At 36.4% G+C, this 25268-nt stretch overlaps 3 protein-coding genes across 3 annotated transcripts in view; 1 reads left to right on the top strand and 2 right to left on the bottom strand.

Annotated features, from left to right (window-relative positions):
• Positions 1-637: 637 nt before the first annotated feature.
• Positions 638-10814, bottom strand: LOC129279434 (uncharacterized). Its single transcript, XM_064111178.1, has 2 exons — positions 5344-10814; positions 638-790 (listed from the first exon to the last, which is right to left on the bottom strand). The coding sequence occupies exon 1, from the start codon at positions 9810-9812 to the stop codon at positions 9021-9023; it is 792 nt and encodes a 263-aa protein (XP_063967248.1). The 5' UTR covers positions 9813-10814; the 3' UTR covers positions 638-790; positions 5344-9020.
• On the top strand, positions 9358-23371 carry LOC129278624 (uncharacterized). Its single transcript, XM_054914770.2, has 9 exons — positions 9358-11140; positions 11503-11591; positions 12356-13411; positions 14082-14313; positions 16878-16982; positions 17923-18049; positions 18533-18686; positions 19674-19818; positions 20677-23371. Exons 2-9 carry the CDS (start codon positions 11574-11576, stop codon positions 20853-20855), a joined length of 2016 nt encoding a protein of 671 aa, XP_054770745.2. The 5' UTR covers positions 9358-11140; positions 11503-11573; the 3' UTR covers positions 20856-23371.
• The window catches only part of LOC129279436 (neuronal acetylcholine receptor subunit alpha-10-like), a 15149-nt gene continuing 11941 nt past the window's right edge, over positions 22061-25268 (bottom strand). Inside the window, exon 7 of the mRNA XM_054915544.2 lies at positions 22061-25156. Within this exon, the coding sequence (XP_054771519.1) occupies positions 24510-25156 (647 nt within the window). The 3' untranslated portion in view covers positions 22061-24509. The remainder of the gene's footprint in view (positions 25157-25268) is intronic.

The following is a 25268-nucleotide window of genomic DNA, read 5'->3' as shown; positions in this document are numbered from 1 at the left end:
TAGTTTAATTTGCACTTACCTACTGTGATTTGATGAAGGAGGCATTCCTCTTTCCGAGAAAAACCTTTTCTATATGCCTGCTTAAAAACATTATCATGAATAGCATATAAAAATCTACCATTTCTAGACGCATTCCAATCCAACTGGCCAGCGTTACACTACCGGTAGAGGGCGCCTATGAATTGCTTAATTATCCTGTCAAATTCAAAGCTCTGCGTGGAACGATCAGTGGAAATATAATAGATAACGGCCACGAAACACTATTTAGATTGATATTATTGTCCAAAATCGTTCACCTTATTATTTTCCAATACTTCAACAACGAGGACTAGGAGTGGTATTAACTGTTCAACTTATGTACACGTTTGACACGCAGGCTAGAAAAGCTATGTGAGAATGATATCTACAAGAACTGTCTTCATCTTGAGGGACAATTAAGAGTAATACCTTGGTCACATTTGTTCTACGGCGGCCGTACAGCGAGTCGAAAACAGCCGTTTTAACATTTTGTTTGTACCAGCTACATATAGGTGGTTTTAGTAAAAATTAATAAAACGGCCGTTTTCGACTCGCCGTACGACCGCCTTATATCGAGCAAATGTGACCGTGGTATAATTTTATTTTATTTTTATTTATTGATATATTCATATTCCACAATCATCAAAGTACATTTATAATAAATCATTTTAACACTGAAAAAAAAAAGCATAACACACAGGATTGAAACGTAGCAATGAAATGAAAAAAGTGGAGGGGCCTACTAAAAAGCAAAGCTTGTAAAATGTAGACCCTGTGGAGCCGTGATATGTGCAAACGCCGGGATATGTGCAAACAACGGTATATGTGCAAAATTTCGCCGGGATTTGTGCAAACAACGGAATTTGTGCAAACGCCACACCGGGAAATGTGCAAATCTGTCAAAACTTATCAACGGCATCTGAGCAAACGTGACGACGGGATATGTGCAAATGAACAGTTTTCACGGGAAAAGTGCAAACCTCCGGGATATGTGCAAATCACTGTTTTTATCCATATTAAGGATATTTCTCATGAAAAATGTTTCATAACATTACTGTTAAAATAAGAAACATGGCTGCATAAAGGAGAAGCTACAGCTAGTGTCATCGGCAATTAAACGCTTTTCAGAGAGGCAGTGGGGGGGGGGGGGGGCACCAGGCTTAGTGGACATTTGCTCCGGTGACAATTGCTCCGATGGAAAATCTAAACATTAAGCGAAACATAAAAGCTAACCTCCACAACTAAATACACCCTAATCGTAATCATGACAATATTCTGAACCAAAAACTCTATCACAATCCTAACACTAATCCTATGCCCTCCGAGATATTAATTGTCGCAATTGTCGCAGGAGTAAATGTCGTGTCACCTTAAAGGGACATTTAGTACTGTTTCGAACACTGCATGGGACAATTAATTAAAGGGGGTGGGAGAGGCAAGCATGATTTCCACTGATACACACATTGAACTTGATCTGTTGATTTCATTTCCAGATTTCATCAGAAGTTGTCGAATTTCTTTAAAATTTAATTATGAACCCAAAATGTCTTGATTACTATGGCATTTGATATTAATTTTTATGAATCTATGAACATTCAAACAAGACATTGTTTCCTATCTCTTTTAACACACCCAAAGTGATGTACCGACGCCAGCTTGTGTAATATCAGCCACATGTGTAAAAACACTGTACCAACTAACGTATATAAAAATATTTCACACACAATCATGTCATACTAGCGCACTTTACCAACAAGAGGCGTTAATTTTGAACTATATACCCACAAATGCGATGCACTTTACTCTCTAAATGCAATATTTTTAGGTTGCAATTCATACACCTCCTCGATTTTACAACGAATGTTCCATATTATATGAATGCAGGGGCTGCAATCCGGGGGGGGCAGGGGGTTCACAGTGCCCCCACCTTTTGAAGCACTAAACAGTTTTCCCTTTTAACCCAAGAACTTTGCCCTTTCATCTTAGAAGGACCCGTTTTATATGTTAAAGTGTACCCCTTTACCTTTTTATAAATATAAGTGCCCATTCTGGTATCAGATAAGTTTCCATTCCTTTAAACCGCTCTTTTCATGCCCTATCATTGCCCGTTTTCCTTATTTCGCGTTCTTATCCCTTCTAAAAGTGCATAGTTATTACTTAAATAATAAAAATCCTTTTAAAATGTTCCTCTAGCCCCTTTAACCCTATCTAGGCCGGGGGGGCTCGGAGGCCCCCTCCCCCTAAACGATTTGCGCGATATTTTCGTCGCAAATTTTTTCTTGACCGTGCTGCTCGCTGACTTTTTACTTTCAAGTCTTCCACAACTTTTGAGACCAATTTTGCGTCACCCGGGTACGCGGTTCCGAAGTTACGCAATGTTATGTAAGTGCATGTCAGACCAAAAATTGCTCAAAAACGTGATTTCGTGTACAAAGTCAATGTAAATTGTGTTTTCAACCAAAAATCATAAATGTATGATTATTTTCAGTTTTGCTGGCCTAAATGTTATGCTGTTTATGCTGTTTATCTTAGAAGAGTCCCCAACGAATTTCATTGAAAAAACTATGAAAAACAAAAGGTCCAAAAAACAAAGAAATACATAAGAAATTGCAAAAAACAATATAATACATAAGAAATTGATCTGATATCACATTATTTCATGTACACTTGCTAAGAACATCACAAAGGGTTTCTATGCAAAAAATTAGAACATTTGGAGCTTTATTTATGGAGTTAGAGGAAAAAGTATGATTTTGCGTACCAATTACGCATAAATTAGCATGATTACGTAATAACGATTTGCATGAAATAAATTACTATACAATTTTGTAGATAATATATATCAGACAACATGCGTGCCAATTTTCGGTGCGATCGCGCGGTCGACGGCCGAGATCTCAAGGGGGGGGGGTTAAGTTGCCCATTTTCAGAGTGAAATTCTTCTTCTGTAGTGTGTACATTTTCACCTTTGATCAAGTGCCCCATATGAATATTCTGATAAATGCCCCTTCTCTTCTGATTTGTTCAAATGTCCAATTTGCTAATATAAGGTATATGTATTTGCAATTAGCGTCCTTTCTTTTATGCAGGGGCATCTGAGCCGAGGGAGGGGGGGGCACTTGCCCCCTTAAGAAATGGACCTCGTTCCATGGACCCCAAAAGTTTTCAAGACCAAGAAAAAGAAAAAAAGAAAAGGAAAGAAAAGTGGTGAAATATGATAGTGTTCTCTATCATGTCTATGTTAAAATCTATCACAAATGTTTTGTTTTCATTAAAAGTTTCAAAATTTTGCTCGCTCGCAGCTTTAAAGAAATTTTGCCCGATACGCCATGTTTGCCCCCCTCAATCATTTTGCTCATTACCCTACTAGGGTACATATGCTATTTTGTTTTTAAAAAAGTTTTTTTGTTTCAAGTGCCCTTTTCAAAAGAGGAAGTGCCCTTTTTCGCTGTGCCCTCCCCTCCCCCTATCAATTTTGATCTGCCGACCCATGCTGGTAGTCTCCTTTTCCAGACCCAATGCGAGCTTACCCTACAAGATGAAGGTTATTAGTCTACTTTTTAATACTCAGTCTTGGCCTTATATTCTTCCAAACAACAGGATTAACGCTATACCTGGACCAGCTAAGCGTAATCTTTACTCAAATCCCGGTGGTTAAAAAAGATAAATAAACTTTAAAACTTAGACCTCACCATCTTCTAAACCATTGCCATGTAATCAAGCATGAATATGGATATAGAGTTATTATTTTCTCCAGACCCAGTCATTTGAAAAAAAAATAAAGAATCTTCGAAACTTCAATCCCGTCATCTTCAATACTAAGACCCAGTAATGTAGCACATGGGTATACAGCGTAATTATACAGTGTGTGTACAGTGTATAGTGTAGTTTTTTAATAAATGGGTATGGAGTAAAGGCTATGCTATAGGTACCCGTGCTTTGTTATAGACTATTAGTTCGGAAGATGATGGGGTATTAGTATTTAAGTTTTTTTAATCACCAGGTTTGGAGTAAAGACTACACTCTATATCCATTTTTTCCCACAGAGATGAGACGGTGGGGTCGTCAAATTGAAGATCTCCTAATTTTTTTAATAACAGCGTCTGGGGTAAAGACTGTGCTCTTATATCCATGCTTTCTTACAGGGTCTTATTTTTGAAGATGATAACATAATTTTGTAAACGGGCCTGGAGTAAAGACTACGATATGTACCCTTGCGTTATAACGGACTCTTAGTCTTGGGTCTTAATTCTGAAGGTTTTTTAATCAAAGGTCTGGAGAAAAGACAACGCTCTATATCCATCTTTTTTAAACAGGAATGGGACTGTGGGGTCTTGAAAATTTGTGTAAATAAACGGGTCTGGAGAATTGAGAATACGTTATATACACGTTCTTTATAACAGTCTTAGTAGTGGAAGATGGTGGGGCTTAAATAGTTTTGAATTTGTTTCATCACCCGGTCTGGAGTAAAGACTACACTTTAAATCCAGTAACCACCGATAGCTCAGTTGGTAGAGCGGAGGACTGTAGATGATTGACAACTGTTTTGTCGCTGGTTCGAATCCGGCTCGGTGGATGTGGTTTTTTTGGCGCAAATATTCACTACTGAATGACACGCGCCGTATAAGCTAAAACAACAACTACAACAACTTATTCCATAGGAACTAGACGGTGAGGTATTAAATTTGATTTTTTTTGTTATTGATACAACAAGGTCTAGGGTAAAGACTACATTCTGTACTCATTTCTACAAGGTCTTAATTTGGTGGACGGTGAGGTGTTGCAGTTTTTTTAATTACTTTTGAATGCCTATGCTCCTTATGTATGCTTTAGTACAGCATCTTAGTTCAGAAGGATCTTCAAATTATTAAATGACCGGGTCTGGAGCATTAAAAGACTACACTCTACATTCATGTCATTCCAAACGATAGTGGATCTTCAATTTAAGGTTGGTGCCCCCCCCCCTGCCTCTCTGAAAAGCGTTTCATTGCCGATGTCACTGTAGCTTCTCCCTTATGCAGGCATGTTTCTCATTTTTAACAGTAATTTTATGAGACATTTCATGAGAAATAGCCTTTATATGGATAAATGCAGTGATTTGCACATATCCCGGAGGTTTGCACTTTTCCCGTAAAAATTGTTCATTTGCACATATCCCGTCGTCACGTTTGCACAGATGCCGTTGATAAATTTTAACAGATTTGCACATTTCCCGGCGTGGCGTTTCCACAAATTCCGTTGTTTGCACAAATCCCGGCGAAATTTTGCACATATACCGTTGTTTGCACATATCCCGGCGTTTGCACATATCACGGCTCCACAGACCCCCTATCAAAATTTTATACAAGGGTAATATGATATAAGTAGAGTAAAATAATCAGCAAAATTCTATAAAATTATATATAAACACTGTAACACAAATGTATTTACACTATATACAAAATTAAATATTGACTTTAAAATAATCAATACTACCGTGGGTAAGTATGAGGTTCACAAAATATTTGATTGAATCAATAAGAATTCAGAATAAATTTTTTGATGAGTAATTTAAATCGGTTTAGATTAGCTGCCTCTTTTATTACTCTGTCCAGAGAATTCCAGAGTTTTGGTCCTATGAAAAATACAGTTTTGCTAGAAAATACTGTTCTACTTTTGGGTAAGTGATAGTCATTTGAATGTCTCGTATTATATGAATGTAAAGTATTGTTTTTCATAAATTTCTTTTGTAGGACATTAGGTACACTATTTCTATCTAGCTGATACATGAATTGGAATAGTTGCAAGCGGTACAGGTCATTGACTTTAAGGATACGTTTATGACGAAACAATTCATCTGTATGAGCTCTAAAGGACATATTGCATATTATTCTCAGTACTTTTTTCTGAAGTAGCAAGACTTTATTGAGTCTCGTTTGAGAGGCATTACCCCATGCCAGAATTCCATAATTAAGATATGGTAGAATTAATGCACAATACAACATGGATAGCGCCTGTGCTGGAAGAGCGTTTTTAAGCTTATTGATGACTCCAATATTTCTTGCCACAGTTTTGCAAATATTGTTGATATGAGCATTCCACGTAAGCTTGTGATCAATAGTAAGACCTAAGAATTTTGTTGTTTGCACTTCTTTGATTTCAGTATTATCTAAAAGTATTTGATGCGGTAGATGTTTCAATGAATGACTAAAAAGCATATAATTAGTTTTTTGCAGATTCAATGACAGTTTGTTGGCTTTAATCCAGTTTGTTACTTTTTTAAATTCTGCATTCATAGTGCTCACAAGTACATGTGGATCATGATGTGTAAAGAAAATATTGGAATCATCAGCAAAGAGAATAAAAGAGAGAACATGAGATGAATTTTTCATATCATTAACATAAAGTACAAATAGCAAAGGGCCAAGAATACTACCTTGTGGAATTCCACAGGAAACTGGCCTTGTTGGAGATTCTGATTCATTTACTGTAACAAACTGAATTCTATCAGTAAGATAACTCCTAAACCATTGTAAAGCTGTCCCTCTGATACCGTAAGTTGATAGCTTACATAATAGTATTTCATGATCTATTGTATCAAACGCTTTTGAGAAGTCGAGGAATAACCCTACGGTGTGATCAGAATCGTCAAAAGAAGTAGATATTTTATTTATTAATGTCAATATAGCATGAGTTGTATTATGTTTTTCTCTAAAACCGAATTGATTATCACATATAATACTATATTTCTTAAGGAAAGCAACTGTCCTTTTATAAATTATCCTTTCAAGAATTTTTGAGAACGAAGTTAACAAAGATATTGGGCGGTAATTACTAGTAATTAATTGGTCTCCCTTCTTGAAAATGGGTATAACTTTAGCTATTTTCATCTTCTTTGGGACCTGGCCAAGCTGCAACGATAAATTAAATATATGAAGCAGAGGATCAGCAAGAGAATGTATAATGTTTTTCACAACTCTATTTGTAATGCCATCATAACCGGGAGTCTTTTCTGCTTTCAAATTAAATACAATCTCAAGTAATTCTTCTTTATGAACTGGAGTAAGAAATAATGAACTTTCATTTTGTTTATCCAAAAAGTCCTTAAACGAATTTTCTACAGGCATAATATTTCCAGCTAACTTTGGTCCAATTTGAGAGAAATATGTATTAAATTCATTTGCTATAGAATGAGTATCTTCAACCATATTTCCATCTACACATAATTTATGAACAGCACTAGATTTGTTAATTTTGTTTAGGGCCCCATTTATTGTTTTCCATGTATTTTTAAGGTCGTTTTTATATGAATTTAATTTTTCTGAATAAAACCTCTTTTTTGCTATTCGGAGAGTAGTTGTTAAGGTATTTTTATAAGACGTGTATCTATTCCTTGAAATATCATTTGGATTTGATATATAAGAAACATAAAGATTATTTTTCCGATTTATAGACCTTAATATCAATTTTGAAACCCATGGGAGCTTTGGAACACGTTTATAATCGTAATTTCGATATTTCTTTAAAGGAACACAAGAATCTAAGCAGTCATTGAAAGATTTCAAAAATATGTCAAATGGGTCATCGACATTCACATTCGAGTTATAAACGTCAGACCAATCAACTGAGCTTAAATCTTCTTGAAGGCGTTCAATATTTTTATCACTAAAGTTGCGACAGATCCTATATTTCTTTTCCATTTTTGCGAATGATTGCATTGTTTGGATATGGGTAAAAATAAGAAAATGATCGGATATGTCTGTCGTTACAATGCCAGCTTTCGGAAGAGGATGAGAGTTACAGAATATATTATCTATAAGCGTAGCAGAATGATCAGTAATACGGGTTGGTCTAGAAATAATAGGCAAAAAAGTAGAAGATAACATTAATTCAAGGAAATCATTTGTTAAAGAGTGATTACTGGTCAAGAGATTAATATTGAAATCACCAGTGATGATACAATTGTTATTTATCAATTCTCCGTTTTGCAAAAGTTCATTAGTAGCAAGTAAAAAATCTTCTATACAAGAAGTTTGAGGAGGTCTGTAGATGACACCTATTAGAGTTTTCTTATCTTTTTGAATTTTTACTTCTACAAATAAGGATTCGATGATTTCATTCATATATTCAAATTCATGTCTAATTGCATAATCAAATGAAGACGGAATATATAATGCTAGTCCACCTCCAATTTTATTTTTCCTATTGTTTATAACAATATCATAATTCGGGAGGGTGCATAAGGAATTCGGGGTTTCCGTGAACCAAGTTTCAGTAAGAGCAATAATTGGGGGATTGGCAAACTGTGTATTTTCTAATAATAATCGTAATTTCTCGAAGTTTTGGTTAGTGCTTCTTATATTCAAATGCAAAATAAAAACATCATCTTCTCCAATCAATTTAGCATAGTCTTTGAATGAATTTTCTGTATAATATGGAGAAGAGGAAAGATTGTATGCTTTATCATGAATATCGAATTCAACTTGAAGTTCATCAAAATTATTTGTAAGAATATCAGTAGAAAATCTATCAAATGGAGTATGATGATTTGAGATAACATTGCTTTTATCTTGATGATTTAGTAATAAGAAATCATCATTATTCAGATGATAAAAGGGGAAATCACGCATAATATCCACCATTATGAAATATAATATATTGCCATTTTAAAACAAAATCTTTGTAAGCTAAGCATATAAAGCATTTTTTAGATTTGATACCATCATGACCCAAAATTCGAGTTCGGAAAATACTACAGTTGTAATAGTTAACAAAATAAAGATTATCTAATACAATTATTAACGGGCGATGAAGAATATTTGCACACAAAAATAAGTAAAATGACCTCCATAAAATGTCTGGTATTGAAACATTATTGAAAGGGCAGTGAAGGAATGCAAAATATACCACGGAAAATAACACAGATATTGAACAATGCGAAAAATTTTGGGACGAGAATTTCATAATAAATGAAAAGAATACTGGAAAATCGAATAACATGGAATGGATGAAGGATAGTCCTACTACAGTTTGGAAAAGTCCTCTCTGGAATGAATGATGATGGGTTGACACTTCTCATCCTTCCTTACATAGATTCGGCCATTCTGGGTCCACATGAACTTGTATCCGGCATCTCGGCGGGCCTTGTTGAGATCTTTCATTAGCTCCTTAGTGGAAGCGATCAAGTTTTCATTGAGGTAGATCTTGCCATCGCTGTTATATCCAAGATCTTTTGTGCTGAGGGTCTTCAGCTTTCTTCTTCCATCATACATGATGTTCCGAGCACGTCTTGTGGTGAATCGCACGATGATTGGACGGGCTCTGTTATCAGCTTGGCGCTTGGAACCCAGCCGATGAACCACATCGAAGTCGGATGCTGCAAGCTCTGGGCTGATGTGTTTTGCAATATTGAGTATGATCCTTTCAGGAACCTCTCCCGGTCGTTCTGGTACACCTGCCACCTCCAAGCTGACTCTCCTGTGGTACTGGTCAAGATCGTTAAGCTGGAAGGTCAACTCACTGAACCTCTTCTGAAGACAGATGTTCTGCTCCCTCAGTTCTCTGTTCTCCTTTTCAATCTTCTCGGCCTTCAACTTCATTTCCTCAAATTTCTCGTTGAGGAACGACAGCGAGTTTACAATGCTACTTTGTCCCTCTCGTACACTGTCGATCGACTGCTCCAAAACGGTCAGCTTAGCATTCAAGGAATTTGAGAGTTTCCCTAGCTCATCCTTGATTAGTGATAGAAGATAGCTCTCATTCGTCTCTACGTTATCACCAGAGTTGTTTTTCGACGATTTTCTCTTCCCAGACATCGTTGACGTCACAATGACAGGAAACAATTAGAATTACGCGCACAAAGAATGGTTGCGCAAGGAGATACCAGTAATGCGTTCCATCCAGGCCAGTATGCGTTTAATGATGCGTTGCTAGGCAATGACGCGTAAATGAAGTTATTTTTAGAAGTTTATTGACACTTTCCTCTCCAAAATGATCGAAATTTCAAGCAAAAAACGTTCGATAATATCCAAATAAGTTATCCAATTGAAAAATGAGTATATCCTTGATATCCGCTATCCAGTTTCTGATACAACCATATAAATCGTTTTCACAAAATGTCAGGGAACACGGCAAAATTGCACAAAATGTCAGAGCACTTTTAAAACACGTCTGACCTCTCCATTCGTCATTCGAAATATAAGGCTACATAAACCGGGATTTAACTGGAGATACTGATCCAAAGATTTTCTTTTTTCATTCACAATCTTGATGATGAGTCTAAGTGAGGGAACTCGGATTAGAAACCAATATTCAATGGAATAATAATTATTATTACCACAAATAAAAATATACCTCATATCCACTCAGTTGTTTTACGAAATCTAGTCTTATACACTGATATGAGGAATTGTATCAAGAAATATAAACAATCTATTCTGTGATACAAAAAAAATCACTTTTTTGTTAACCAATGCAGTTCTGGATATCAAGAAATAAATTAAATGCCGAAAGATGAAACGGCTTCCAATATTTCGGTCTGCAACATCTAATGAAGCGTTTCATGAAAGAACCTGATGTTTATCTTACAAGTCCCATTCTTTCCGACAGTTACCATGGTAACAGTTCTTATCAGCCAATCAAAATCAAGTAAAGTTGTCAGACCCGACAACATGTCATCCGGCATGTCACACAAAACTGTTGATGAATCGCTCCGCTGGATGTGATAGCCCATTTTAGCATAAAGCATGTGCTACACGTATATCGCACAACATTCTTCACTATTACAGGTTGGCCGTCTTGCCGATAGTGACGTAACAAAGAATACTTAACGCCAAGTCTCTGTATCAACATGATCAATGGTATTGATCGATTGCAATGAGAGGGAGCGGTTAAAGCTATATTGATTTTTGCCTTTTGCTTTTCATCACAATAAAAGTCGACGTAGACTTCAACCATAATTTACATTCGATCGTTTGGATCAATGCTTGAAAAACCCCAAGGAACTCCATTTATACATGTTGTACGAATCAAGCGTTGGCACTGCTTCGTTGGTTGAACGCCCCTAATTTCATCATGCAACAACCTCAGATCTTCTCAAACAGACTTCCCCGCGATAGATATCTCTGCTTAATATATATCACTGGTACGTATACATCTTTATTATCACCATCATCATCATCTTCTTTTTTTTTCTTCTTCTTCTTCTTTTCATATTTTTTTCTTTATCCTTCTCTCATCGCCATCATCGTATATTTTTATTCTGGATTTTCTCACACTATCTCTTCTTCGTGATATTAACCTTTTGTGATATCATTATCATTGGTTTACTTCTTTCGGTCTTTCTTTCTTTTTAAGTATTGTCGATGAAGTATATTGCTCATCCCTGTCATGCTACTGTATTATTTGTTTTATTCTGATCATTACTTTTTAATAGATTACCAAGCTATCTTTCTTTTATTTACGTTCACTCTTTCAAAGTACGCGATATATTTTGATTTATTGCAGAAGACATCTCAAAGGCAACGTGAATTCAGCTCGACTTGATAACATTATCAAGTGATGCCGTATGAGGGCTCATGATGAATATCAGATTGGTAATTATGCTATTATTATTTTTATCATCATTATTATTATTACCATTATTATTATTATTATTATCATCATTATTATTATCATTATTATTATCATTATGATTATTAGTATTGTTATTATTATTTAATGCTTAAGACAACATTTACTTACTGATTATGAATTATTATGCAATCCATTTCTTCAGTTTTCGAAATTTCTGTGGGCAGCTTGGGGGTAGTGGTTTTGCCTGGGGGGTGATCAGCTACGCACACATACACTCGGTGATGACACTGGTGATGGTGGTGGTAGTAGTAGTAGTATACTGTAAATAATGTTGGGTAAAATGTTAACCTGCACAAGGGTAATTGTGCGTCCAACCAATTCTGGGCAGCATTTTACCCAATGCGGGAAGCATATTGTCCAGTAAGGTTAAAAAAATAAGCAGCAATATACTTTAGAATGGGCAAAATTTTCATCACACTGGATAAATAAAAATGTCCAAAAGAAATGCCCAATGTTGGTTGGACACAATTACACTCATAGAGCAATTTTACTCAATATTTTTGTGTAGTGTAGTAGTAGTAGTAGTAGTAGTAGTAGTAGTAGTAGTAGAAGAAGTAGAAGAAGTAGTAGTAGTAGTAGTACTAGTATAGTAGTAGTAGTAGTAGGTGCACACATATAGAAATTTTAAAAAATTTTAATGTTTGGAGTAATCTGATTTCTCTTTCAATAATCTTAACCTGTATGTTATTGCTACTTTATTTGTATTTTTTTCTCCACTTTTTAGTCCAGGAGAAGAATTCTAGCGTTCGCACTACCATCACTTGTCATTCTCCTTGCACTCAGCTACAAATACCATCATGCCAATGGCAACATACTACTTCTGAACGGCAGAAAGGACTCATCTCAGCCTGGAAAGGAGGATCAAACGTATGGAGGGGAACGCATCAGGGACCGGACTGTAGAAAATGGAGGATCGAGAATACATCTCACTGATAATCAGCATCTCGACACAAGTAAATTCAGACACGCAAATGAAGATCATGAAGATGGAGCACTGGCTGGACAAGAGATTACTCCTTCGCGTCGGTCAAGCATTTCAGAGGCAACATCGAGTGATCATCAAAGTGTGAAACCTCCAACGGGAGATCTAGCTATTGGGAACGAACAAACTGGTCCTTTTATCATTGATATCCAGAGAAACAACCATGCTACAGAAGTAAATAGTCATGATATTAGGCCTACGTATAATCAATATCAACAAGTTAAAGAAGACAAAGCAGATAATGATTCTGAATTCGAATCACAGACACTTCTCATGGATGCTTCAGACGATGAAGAGGAAAGTTCTTATCTATACGATATGGAGAGTTCGCTGTCTGGTTTAAGTTCACCAGTGAAAGACAATACTTCGGTTACCAGTGGAAAGTCATGGACATCGGTCATTTCGGCCCAACAGAATGATGGTGCAGTACGTTCGTATCAGCTGGTGGATGAGGATTTTGGATCGCATACTAATTTAACCCAAATCGGGGAAAACCTTAAAAACCATTCAGTGAGGTCGTTCGAGAACATGACTGACACTCATCCCGATCAGCAGTCTGGGAATCAGTCGGTTGGTCTGGGCGTTAGCTTCGATAAACATAAACACACACAGTATTTTCTTTCTAAGACAACACCTCATCGTAAAGTTAATTTCTCAATAAAAGAAGACGTCGTCATGGAGATGATGTCAAATTACACTCACATGCCTCCTGTAGATCGGGCCGAGTTCCTTCAGCTACAGGCGAATGGTATCATCCGTAGAAACGTGTCACAGAAACTTTTCAACTTGGCTCCTGAGGTTTGTTATTTTTTTGTTAAAATTAATATAAGAATTTCTAATTCTAATGTATCTAAGGTGAACATTAAAGAAGAAGAATAAGAAGGAGGAGGAGGAGAAGAAGAAGAAGATGAAGAAGAAAAAAAAGGTGGAAAAGGGAGCAATATAACGAAGAAGAGGAGGGGAGAAAGTGATTTCAGTTCAAGTGCAGTAATGACGTTTAAGCATTCCTTTAAGTCTTGAAACATTCATTGAAGTTATTGATCTTGGGATTTCATTTACGACCTCCATTGATCATTAAGGTTTGTGATGAATTTCATATTTTAAATAATCACTCCAATTGGTCAGTTTTTCTTTTTAACAAAGTGCGTATGCAACGGTGATCTTGATTGGTCATTGACCATGCTTGACATTGAATATTTCCAAGGATATCAAAAGATATATAAGAATATAAGTGAAGTTTCCACTCCCGATAAAATTTGCATAACTGCAACAAATTCTACCGTTAATGCTGACCAGTATAATACAGGGGTTATTTTTAAGCATCATATTCCTGTTTACATGGTTTATCGTATTATTATTATATTTTATTATGGAAAATGCTTTATTTCACAACGATGTTCGTAGAGCTTAACTCATTGACTAGAAAGTTTTGTTTTAATCAATCAGCATCTTTTATGATCCCGTTCAGGTATTCATGAAGACTCCATTGACATTCAGTACGCGGACCAAGGGACCTTGCTGGTTCGTAAATAACGTCACAGCTCAGCCTCAGCAGAGGATGCGATGCCTTCCTTACTTCTACCTGATAGGAATGCCCAAATGTGGAACAACTGACATGTATGAAAAAATTACCGAACACCCTGCCGTGGTTCGTCTTCAAAAAGAGCCACATTGGTGGACAAGAAGAAGATTTCGATTAAGTAAGCGTCAAGTTTGATTTAAGGTTTATCAATAATATTCGTTTGATATTATGGACTACTTCTTCCGGGAGACACACCATGTATTGCCCAGAGTAGAATAGCATTGCCCGATATAGTTTTCGCCTGTATCTAAGAATGTGCTTAGATCCAGCTAAGGCATGGCGTCTTGTCATTGTTCAAACACTCATCTTAGAGCGTTTTGGCCCTGTGGATTAGTCTCCGGGCATTAAGGGTCGTGGGTTCGAATCTCAGCCACCGTCATGGGTGTCGATCGGTATTCTTGGTTGGGGGGGATGATTGACACAAATATTCTTGTGGATGTGCATCTTTCAATATTACCCCCACTAAAATCACAAAATTCAATTTGTGTTACAAGTAAGCCCAGTGGTGTAACGTGGGTCATGGCATTGGGGGGCACCAGCAAAAATTTTGAGTCACTTAGTGAGCGCGCGAAGCGCGCTCAGTTGCCAGGTATACTGACCTAATAGACACACTTTAAGGACAGTGCCATATATTAAACAGATATGTATCTCACTGATGAAATAATGCGAGCACGAAGCGCGAGCTTAAAATTTTTGATATTCGGACATAAAAAGGGACATTATAATCAACTTTTTGTAATCATGATACTTACCTGTCTCGCTAAACAATGCGAGCGCGAAGCGCGAGCTGAAATTTTTGTATATATTGACCCCAAACAGGGAGATTTTAAGGACTATATTTAAGGAATCCACTACATATCTCACCACAGTCATCTAATGCGAGTGCTAAGCGCTTGCTGATTTTGTAAGAATTACACATGAAGCACTTGAAGTCATTGTAATCATGATTATTAACATACGCATCTCAATAATCAAATATTGCGAGCGCGAAGCGCGAGCTGAAAATTAAGGAAATTCAGACCTGAAAAGGGGCATTCTAAAGCTTGTTTGTAGGAATTCACTAAGACCATACGTATTTCATTAACCAAATGATGCGAGCGCGAAGCGCGATCTGAAAAGTTTTGATATTGAGATCAGAAAAAGGGACATTTTAAGGACTGATTCTAGGAATTCATGGAGAGCAGACATATCTCACTAATGCGAACATAAGCACGGACAAGAAATGTTTTATATTAAGACCTTAAAATGTGGCAATCACTTTGAGTAGTCATGAAAAGAAGCATACTATTGCACATAAAATAATAATTCGAAGTGCGAGGAAGTATATTGAAAACAGGAGGTTTTAGTGCCACACGATTATATATCTCGTTAAAGTTAAACAGACAATGTGAGCACCAGGAACAATGAAGACATGGGCCCTAATAAAATTATGTTTCATAAAGTTATGAAAAATGCGTCTTATGTAATATAACAGAATTATAGTATAATCTAACATCATAATGAACAATAATTTCTTCTTTCCCATTACATTCCCTTCCTCTCTCCCTCTTTTTCTCCTTTTCCTCGTTTTTTTTTTGTCAGCCGATTGGATGGGCATTGTAAAAATATGATCATATTATATTGAGCTCACTGAACCTCAATATTTTCATGAGAGGTATCTGATGGGGTCACATGATAAAATGTTTAATATTAAAAAGGGTTGTAGATTAAATGGGACAAACATCATGCACTTGGATGTGGGGAGGGGTAAATCTTAGAAAAGTTTTTTGTACTTTTTCAAGATCTACCCCTTTAGGATTTACGTCCATGGAGGTTTCCCTGTTTATCTTGCCACCCTTTTCCACCCGTTTATTTTTCCACCCTTTTGAATTAATTGATTTCTTAAAATTTATTTATTCACCACTGGTGGGATGGAACACCCAATCAACAAAAGTTTTTTTTTCGTCGGGGTCCTTTTAAGTCATGTGTTTAAAAAATATCATATACCGGTACATAAACGTTTCATTCTTTTTCATCTTGAACCTCCACCCATCTGTTTAAAAGCCCTGGAAAAGAATGTTTTTATTTATAACAATAACAATATTGCGAGGGAAACAAACTGATTGATGGCATACTATAATCATCATTATAAAACTTTTCATTTTTTCATCATCATTATTACAATTTTTCTACCCTGAATTATTGGGGGGATGATAATACAGGCCATCCCCCCCATCCCCCCCGTGATCGACACCCATGAGCCACGGTTGAATTTCCTTCAGCAAGATACTTGATACATTACGTGCTGCTCCCCGCCCAGGTGAGGTAAATGGGTACTTAGTAGGAATCTACTATTACTCTCACTCGAGAAATAGAATATCTTGTGAGGTTGAAGATCTGCCTTTCAGTTGGTCATTGGGATCGGGTTTGCCTTAGCCGCTAACATGACTGTGTGGTCTAGAGGTTAAGACGTTTTAAGCTGGTGGTCCTTGTTCGATTCCCGACGAAGACGTTTTTTTGGCCCACAAAAGTTCAACAAATCTGAAGTCAACTTGACTTCATTAATTCTCCTGTGTAGAACTATATTGCTCCGAGTCGTAGACGAGGGCAATAGGACTACTCAAGGCAATACATTTTGTGTCTCCCGAAAGTAGGAAGACCAGATAAGATGATTGTAATTAAATATTTGATTTTATTTTACAGAGGGCCAAAGGAACGCGAAAAAATCCTATGATGACTACCTTCACCATTATTCTGATTTGGTGGAAGCAATCTTCAATGATGGCAAACCAGATGTCTACATAGGAGGTAAGAAAATCATTCCTTTGAGAGCATTTTATTTGTAGGCGACGGAATCACAGTCATCAAAATAGGAGGGAAGGAGCACTTTTTATCTATCAAACATTCAGGATCCCCCCGGTGCCCAAATCCCTCTGCCCAAGCCTCCCGATCCGCCAAACTTTTAGCATATAAGATTTGTTTTAAAAAAAAAAAGAAGGTAATGGTATCATAGTCTATGAAAATCCGTGAAATTATGCACGCCAATGCAAAATGTTTTTGTAGTTGCATACAGGCGAAAGTCAACAGAGTGTCGCACGTTGTTAGTGGACATTGTTAAGACATGATTCACGCTGTGAAAATGGTATTTTTTAGTGTTAAAATTGTATTTAACAGTGTAAATGTAATGCCTACCTCTATACAGCGCGATGTTTTCAAAAAGTAGACTGATTGAGAAAGGAAATATGATTCACAAAATATGCTCGAATTTAACAGTGTGAATGCAATTTTACACATGTCCAGCGCTATGACATACTACACAGCAAAAACTGTGGTGTTAACCGGTGTACATAGAGGACCACACCAGTTATTTTACACCGGTGTTAAATTGACGGTGTTAGTTTTACACCTATAGGTGTTATTACAACACCTTTGGTTGTTACATTTACACACATTGGTGTTCTGTTCAATCTCTAGGGTGTAATTTTAACACCTCGGGGTGTGGTCCTCTATTAACACCAACTGGTGTCAGTTTTAACACCGCAGTTTTTACAGTGTATGATCGCACTGTGAAAATACTGTGAACACACTTTGCACACACTGAACACAATATGCACACTTTGAACACACTATGATCACACCGCAAACACATTGTGAACATACTACGATCACACTGTGGGACGTTGTGTTTTTTCTAGCGGAGGGATTCTGAATTACTCGTGTGATCCCTTTATGTACATTCATAACATAGGAGATGGTTCTGCATCCACCATGTGGAATAACGTCAAGAATATGAAGGTCAACCTCCTTCCCGAGCTCATTCACAAGATTCAACCGGAAGTAAAACTTATTGCAGTTTTGAGAGAACCAGTAGAAAGGTAACTTCGATTTTTTTTATCTTTCAATTACTTCAACAACTCAAAGAAGAAGGAAAATAATACTTATAAGAAGAAGAACAATAACAACAATAACTACAAAAGCAAAAACAACAACAACAGGGAAAAGGTCTTATTGTCACACACATGGTGAAATTATAAAAAAAAAGTCACCCAAAATTGTTAAGTTGTTGTCAACAAATTTTGATGGTCCTCCCATATGAGAAATAGTTCTTTACAAAATAGAGAGTCAACCTTTGTGCTTTACCCGATTTATTGCATTCAATGTTCTTTTTTATCTTGGTACTTTTATGAATGATACAAGCAGACGTAAGTAAAGATGTGTTTTCACTGGTCAACAATGCAAATACTTTTCAAAACTTAGCTTACAGTGCATTATGTTGTAAAGTGAATTCAAAAGAAAAAAATGTAGAAAAAACAACTATTACCCATTGTACACGTTTTTGTCATCCATTTTATTTCTAGGTTGTATTCCGATTACGTGTATTTTCATACCGAAGGGGCAAATGCTGAAAGTCTACACAAGCAGGTGGAGGAAACTATATCCGACTTCACAAAATGTACAAAACATTATCCACTCAGGTACTGTGCTGGACAAAAGACGAGTGCACAAAGAGCTGTAAGTTTAATTTGTCCTTCCCATTGAGTGTGTGTATTTTCTTTAATTTATATGTTGCTATTTTATATCCAAACATGTTTCGTGGAATTTTAGGATAATTATTTTGCAGGAATACATGTTTAACTTGCTTCGTTTCATCTGCCTAAACGATGAATTGTAAGTAATTTAATCAATTTATAAGAAAAACTTACTGACAGATATCTGTACATTATTTTAGTTCCCCGATAGTCTGGAATTCAAAAGGCCTACAAAAATTTGCTCGTTCTTATTTTATCTCTCTCTTTCATTCTTGTAGTTTAGATTCAAACTACGCCCAGTAAAGTAGCGCTGTCGTAATTTGTGTGATTTTATGTAATATACGTCTATATGGCTGACATTTGTAATTGCTCTTTTAAGAGAAAAAAATAAAAATCTTTTCTGTCTTTTTACGCTCCGTATATTTATCATTAAGTTTTTATATTTCTTTTGATTATTATGTATCTAACCTGTTTAGGAGACTTCACTTATATTGAATCGTTTTCATTTCTTACACAGGGCTGACACTTAAATTTAATTTTACTCATATTCTTGACATTATATCATCTACGTAATTTATTTATTCTAGTGGAGTCGTTATTTTAAGAGGTGGGATAACTGAACTAAACCTGTAAACTAGAACAAAGAATCAATCGCTGAAAATCACTTTTCCTACCCACAAGAAACTAGCAACCATGGCTCCAATCCAGTGGATCATTTCGTAAATCTTGTTATAACAATTCGCATCATTGCTTAAAGCTACTGATATAATTCACTTTGATTTGCCGATAGAATATTTGTAAAAATAAATGTCTATTTGTTATCATTCATAACAAGTCTTTATGGAAAAGTACCCACGTCATTTGGAATTCTGCGAAACGTTTTTTTTATAATATTTTTTTCAAATCCCGTGTATCAACTCCAATGACCGTCATATATCATTATCAAGTTTCCCATATTTTTTCTCGACAGCGGGTAACTCTGGGGTTGTATTCAGTATTTATCGCTGATTGGTTGAGAGTCTTCCCTCGTGACAGCATTATGATTTTTCGGCTACGCGACTGGAACAAGGAATGTCTGACGCTACTGCCAAAAATATTCGCGTTCCTTGAAATCGGTAAGAACCACTAGCGTACCTACGGGGGGGGGGGGGGGCAGAGGGGGCAGTCTACCCCCCTGACGAGCCACAACCCATGCAAAAGACGTATCCCTGCCCCCCCCCCCCCCTGACGAGCTTGAAAGACCTTTTTGCCCCCCCCCCCTGACAAGCTTGAAGACCTTTATTGCCCCCCTGACGAACTTGAAGCTCTTCGACGTCACTGCCGTTGCCTTGTGTGTTGGTGATCCAGAGCTGGCGCATCTATGAGAGAACTCGCATTCCTACGCGGTATCACAGGCCTAATTCAATCCCCATAGATTCGTGTGTTAAAGTGGTACCTAAAAAGAATTCCTTAAAAATAAGGAGGAAATTCGAGGGTTGAATGTTTACTATCAGTGGATAGGATAAAATAATGTCTGACATTCCATATCTGACCAGAAAAGGGTACCTCGACCGGCTCATTTTAAAAATAAATCAGCATTTATGAAGACTACACCTGACGGGATCAAATCATAGAGATATCAAATTCATCACTTGAGAGAGTCAAATGGCCCTAATTCTTCCGCCCGTAAAAATTTAGTTCCAGAGTGGTGATATATCTTTCCAATTTGGAAAAAAGAAGTTCAGTAGGTGCCCTCCCTAGAATCAGTGTTAGATTGTCAATCATATTCATTCATTTTTGTCAATCAGCAATATCAAATTTAAAAAATTAGAATGGGTTGGGTCGAATGAATATTTTTTGACTGCCAGTTTTAATTAGGCCCGTGTGACCACGTACGCTGTACGCTAGGCTCTGAGAGAGGGCGCTAATAGATTCTGACGTCACATGCAAAATGTGTATTATCAACAGTTCTCTGTCTCTCTTTATGTTCGCAGAAACCCTAAAGGACAGCGCTATCAAAAGGATATGCAAGGCAAAAAAGAAGAACGTCACCCACAAAGACAAGTTTCCGATACTAAATTCTACATTTGAGTTACTCTCGGATTTCTATCGTCCTTACAATAAAGAACTAGCTGCTTTACTCCAAGACGAACGATATTTATGGTTATATTAGCTGTGCCCATGCTGTTAAAAGAGACTGTGCCACAGTCAATTTAAAGGGCGCCATCTCAAGACCTAACTTACCTCGTCATAGTCCATATCCAGGGGTGCATTCATAGAGATATATACTAATAACGTAATTAGTATACATCTCTATGGGTGCATTTCATCAAAATGTGTCGTCCGTTTAGTTGTCCGATCGTTGAATTCGAATGGCCGAGAAACAATGTTACTATGGTAACTGTCGGATAAAATGTCCTACGATCCTTTAATGAAATGCTCATCAGGATGCAGTGTCTTGATAATATAGTCTTATATTTTCTACTCACTACTGAATAATGATGGGTGGAATAGCCATGGCAAAAGGAGATGTATACACAAGAATACAAATGGTTCCTTGTGGACTATGTCAACACAGTAGATTTTCCTGTATTCACAACACATTAACTATATTAGTCAAGAAATGATTATAATTGGCATTATCATGCTTCGGACATTCCTGGGGGTGTTTCATAAAGCTGTTCGTAAGATACGAATGACTTTACGCACGTCTGGTGATCCTTTCTTGTGCTGTGATATCCATATGTAATTGAGTTATGACCTAAGAACGTGTTCCAGTCGTGCGTAAAGTCGTTCGTAACTTTACGAACAGCTTTATGAAACACCCACCTGTTTTTTTTTATTCAATGGAGATTAAATGACAATCTTAATTTTTAACCAAATTCGCAATATATGTTTAGATTATTTGATGAAAAGGTATAAGGCTTCTCCTTTGTCAATATCCCTTCATCAGGGATTCACTATGCCCAGAGTTTGGATGATTTTTTTTCACATTAGCTATCTTCTCTGGTTTATGTCTTTTGATTCAGTATCTTCTTTTATCTGTCCTCTTTTTCATTATTATTGTATCTTCTTTCTTCATTCATCACCTCCTCATGCGCTCCTTCCTCTTACCTATATACTCACGCTTCGCATTTTTTCCTGTTCCATTTATTTATCAACCAATCGAGTCTTCTCTCCTATCTCTCCCACCTATTCTCCATTCTTTTTTTTTCTTTTATCTCCCACCCCCTCCTTGTCTCCCCCTTTTCCTCATTCCCTTTCTGATCATTTCTTTATCACTCTCTCTCTCTCTTTCCCTCTCTCTCTCTCTCTCTCTCCATTACTCATCCGCTTGTGCAAATTTGCGTTGAAAAGTATCCGTTTTGACAATCATGATTCAAATATACATGTATAAATCAATTTTATTGATATATGAATTAGCTAGTGCATTGTTTTTAAAATTCCATGTAATTCAGCATTTATGCTCCCATGTGTGGTTTATATGAATAAATACATGTACCAATACAATCAACAATTTTATATTTCTGTTGCATGGAAGCACGCGTACATGTGTACTATTGATATTGTATTTGTTTAAAAGTGCTATGGAATTACAAATGTAGAGACCCATATCTCTAGACATCTAATATTTTATGAATTTTATTCAGTATCACTAACCATAGTCAATACATTCCACTATCATTTGAATATTTACGTGATATTCTTTGCAATGAAACATAGAACGACGCAACACATTTCATCCCATTTTGTGTAGGCCTTTCAAATTTTCAAAATGTTATCATTACCCGTCCGCGACAAACTGATCAGACTTTGCAATAAACATTTTGTATTCATAAAGTACATGTAGTATAATGTATTACAGTGTTTAAATTGTCCACGTTGAGTGATTGCAAATGAAATCAATATCCAGATTACAGACCTCTGACAAAAACTATGAAATAAAATGTATAAAAAACGTCATTTGTATACAATCAGAATAGTTTACACAAGATTAATATTCATTGGAAAATCCATTTGGTGTAGACCTCCGTTTCACAGTGATATCAATGATGATAATAATGGTATATAGAAATGATTAAATATTTTATCATTTCATTAAACAACATTTTATCAACATCGTGTTGCACTCAACCCAGGTAATATGAATAGGTAGCCTGCACGATCGAATGCGCTAAGTGCGGGGGCAGCTCGAGCTAAATCGAGTTTACAAGTGGAAGGGCGTCTCGGGGTTGATTATTAGTACGCTTTAGATTTATCACCTATATACTAAATTAAAGAAGCAGTGTCAATCGAGAAGAGCCCGCGCCATGGTCTATGTTGTGAAAACAAAGCTCCCTAATAAATTTACGACGCAAAATAAACATCATTCATTATTTTCATTATTATCATCATTATTGCTACTTTCATTTTAATATCATTTTTATCAAGATCATTATACATTTTATTATTTCCTTTTTTATTATTATTTATATCGTTGTCATTATTATAATTATGTTACTATCATCATCATCATTTTCTTTTTATTCAATGAATTGATGTATATGAGTAAATATCATTGTAGATCAAAGACATGTCTTATTGTGTATGATAATTATGTACACTGCCTACCGACACAACAGTATATCAGCATATCTACACAAGTAAAAATTAGACCAAAATTAAAAACTTTTATGCAAACTGTTACAAGTTCCTGGTGACATGTGTTTTTCTTCGATTTCACTATTGAAAAAACAATATTCGAAAAGGGACCAAATTAATTCAATTGATCATTTTGACACTGAATTCGAATGTTATAAGTAGGGTGTAGCACAGAATTAAAGAAACAAACATTGTTCAGGTATTCAATTAAAAAAATAATTAAATCAGTTTCAAACAAAACACCGCAAAGCTATCTAGAACAATATTGTTCATTTTTTTATTATAACAAAATCCGTCCCGCAGATGGTTATTCTAGAAAACAAATTTTCTTTAATCTACCCCAGCTTCTGCATGCCTATCTATTCTATTCAAAATAATATTATAACACAAAAATCAGTCGAAATGCTTACTAGATGCACCTAAGTACATATAACCTTGTTATAATACACTTTACTTAGTGTCTACTTATCAGGATTATGTTATTTCGGAAGAGAAAAAAATCTGACATTCAAAGATCTGAAGAAAGAAATATAAACTATTTGTGGATATTTGATGCATGGATATTATTATTAATATATCTCTAAATAAGCTAGGAAACGAATCCCTTTTTTACCCCTAGATTTAGGTTTCTAATCTTAGACTTTCAAAAGAGAAAATAAATAGGGAAATGTAATTCAAAATTACAACCAGTTAGTTTTGAATCTTCAACCTCGGACTTACCTGCTGCGCCACGACATTCTTGAGAATGGTTTATCATGATCAAGTTGGTCGAAAATAACTTAAAATAAATTTGATAAATGTGATGATTTATTGGGAGTATAGCACAAAAAACGAACATCATTTACTAGTTGAAATATATCACTGATGAATAAACCATTCTATGACATTGCTTTTAAAATAGGGATTACAAAACATGCTAAAGGTAAATCGCCAGTTTGCTTGCACCTAAATGGTCATTATTTCAAACACTTTCGTTTATGATATGTTTTAATTTAACAAAAGCAGATAGACGTTATTAACCAGTATGCATAGTGACTGAATTCTGAGACATTGATTAAACCCAAAATTTGCAAAACATCACCACACGTCATACGGTATCCATGGTAATAACGCAACGTCTCAACAAGGTTGTTATTGCGAAAAAGAGAACATTCAAACAGTGTACATTACCAGATAACCGAATATGCTACTTAACCTGAAGGACCATTACAACATCCATTAGAACAACACAAACTATGTAGATAATCAGGAAGAAACGGTCCACCACCCTTGCAACATTCTGCCAATCTGAAGTAATCTGTTCATCTTGGTCGCGATCAGCGTACCGACTAGCAAGGAACTTGACGTTATTCTGGATATCCATGAACGAACGATCCTTCCAGCTGTAAGGACGATGGCAACTGCCACTCTCCCCTTTCCCGTTCCCCCGACCTCCACCACCTGTTCCGAGCCCCGTGGTTCCTCCAGAACGGCCGTGGAGGCCGCCACCATCAAGATCATTGCAGAGGTCTCCAGACCCGAGCAGTGTCTCTTCCTTGAGGGCGTACTCCGTTGCCGAAGCGGATAGAGACTCGTTGTTGCTGATCTGCGGCACAAGCTCGAAGTGGAGCCCAGAGCTGTGGACGCCAGCAGGACCGGTCGGTTGACCGTACAGACTTCCTGATGCGTTCTTGGAGGACTCTACCTTCATGCAGAGTATACTGCTGAGGACACGGAGAAACACATGGCGAACCCAACGAGGTAATGGTGAGCGGCGGTGGTGAAGGCTAAGAACCAGAACGGTCATGACCGTGCTGAATGACACCAGGAAAATCGTGATGATGTAGTATCGAGCTACCAAGAAATAACAGAAACACCTTTTCATCACAATATACATAAATCAAAGAGTTAAAAGGTGAAGAAATATTGAGAATTTATAAAAGCATTGTAAGACATCATATATGAA

This window comes from Lytechinus pictus, chromosome 16 (assembly GCF_037042905.1).
Source record: "Lytechinus pictus isolate F3 Inbred chromosome 16, Lp3.0, whole genome shotgun sequence".
Lineage (NCBI taxonomy): Eukaryota > Metazoa > Echinodermata > Echinoidea > Temnopleuroida > Toxopneustidae > Lytechinus > Lytechinus pictus.
Note: the sequence above shows the minus strand (reverse complement) of the source record. Positions and strands in the feature narration are given on the sequence as shown.

Coding starts and splice junctions, on each gene's coding strand:
- LOC129278624 (XM_054914770.2), top strand. Junction 14,314..16,877: donor AAGAAGAAGATTTCGATTAA/GTAAGCGTCAAG, acceptor TTTATTTTACAG/AGGGCCAAAGGAACGCGAAA. Junction 19,819..20,676: donor ATTCGCGTTCCTTGAAATCG/GTAAGAACCACT, acceptor TTATGTTCGCAG/AAACCCTAAAGGACAGCGCT.
- LOC129279434 (XM_064111178.1), bottom strand. CDS start 9,812: ATGTCTGGGAAGAGAAAATCGTCGAAAAACAACTCTGGTGATAACGTA.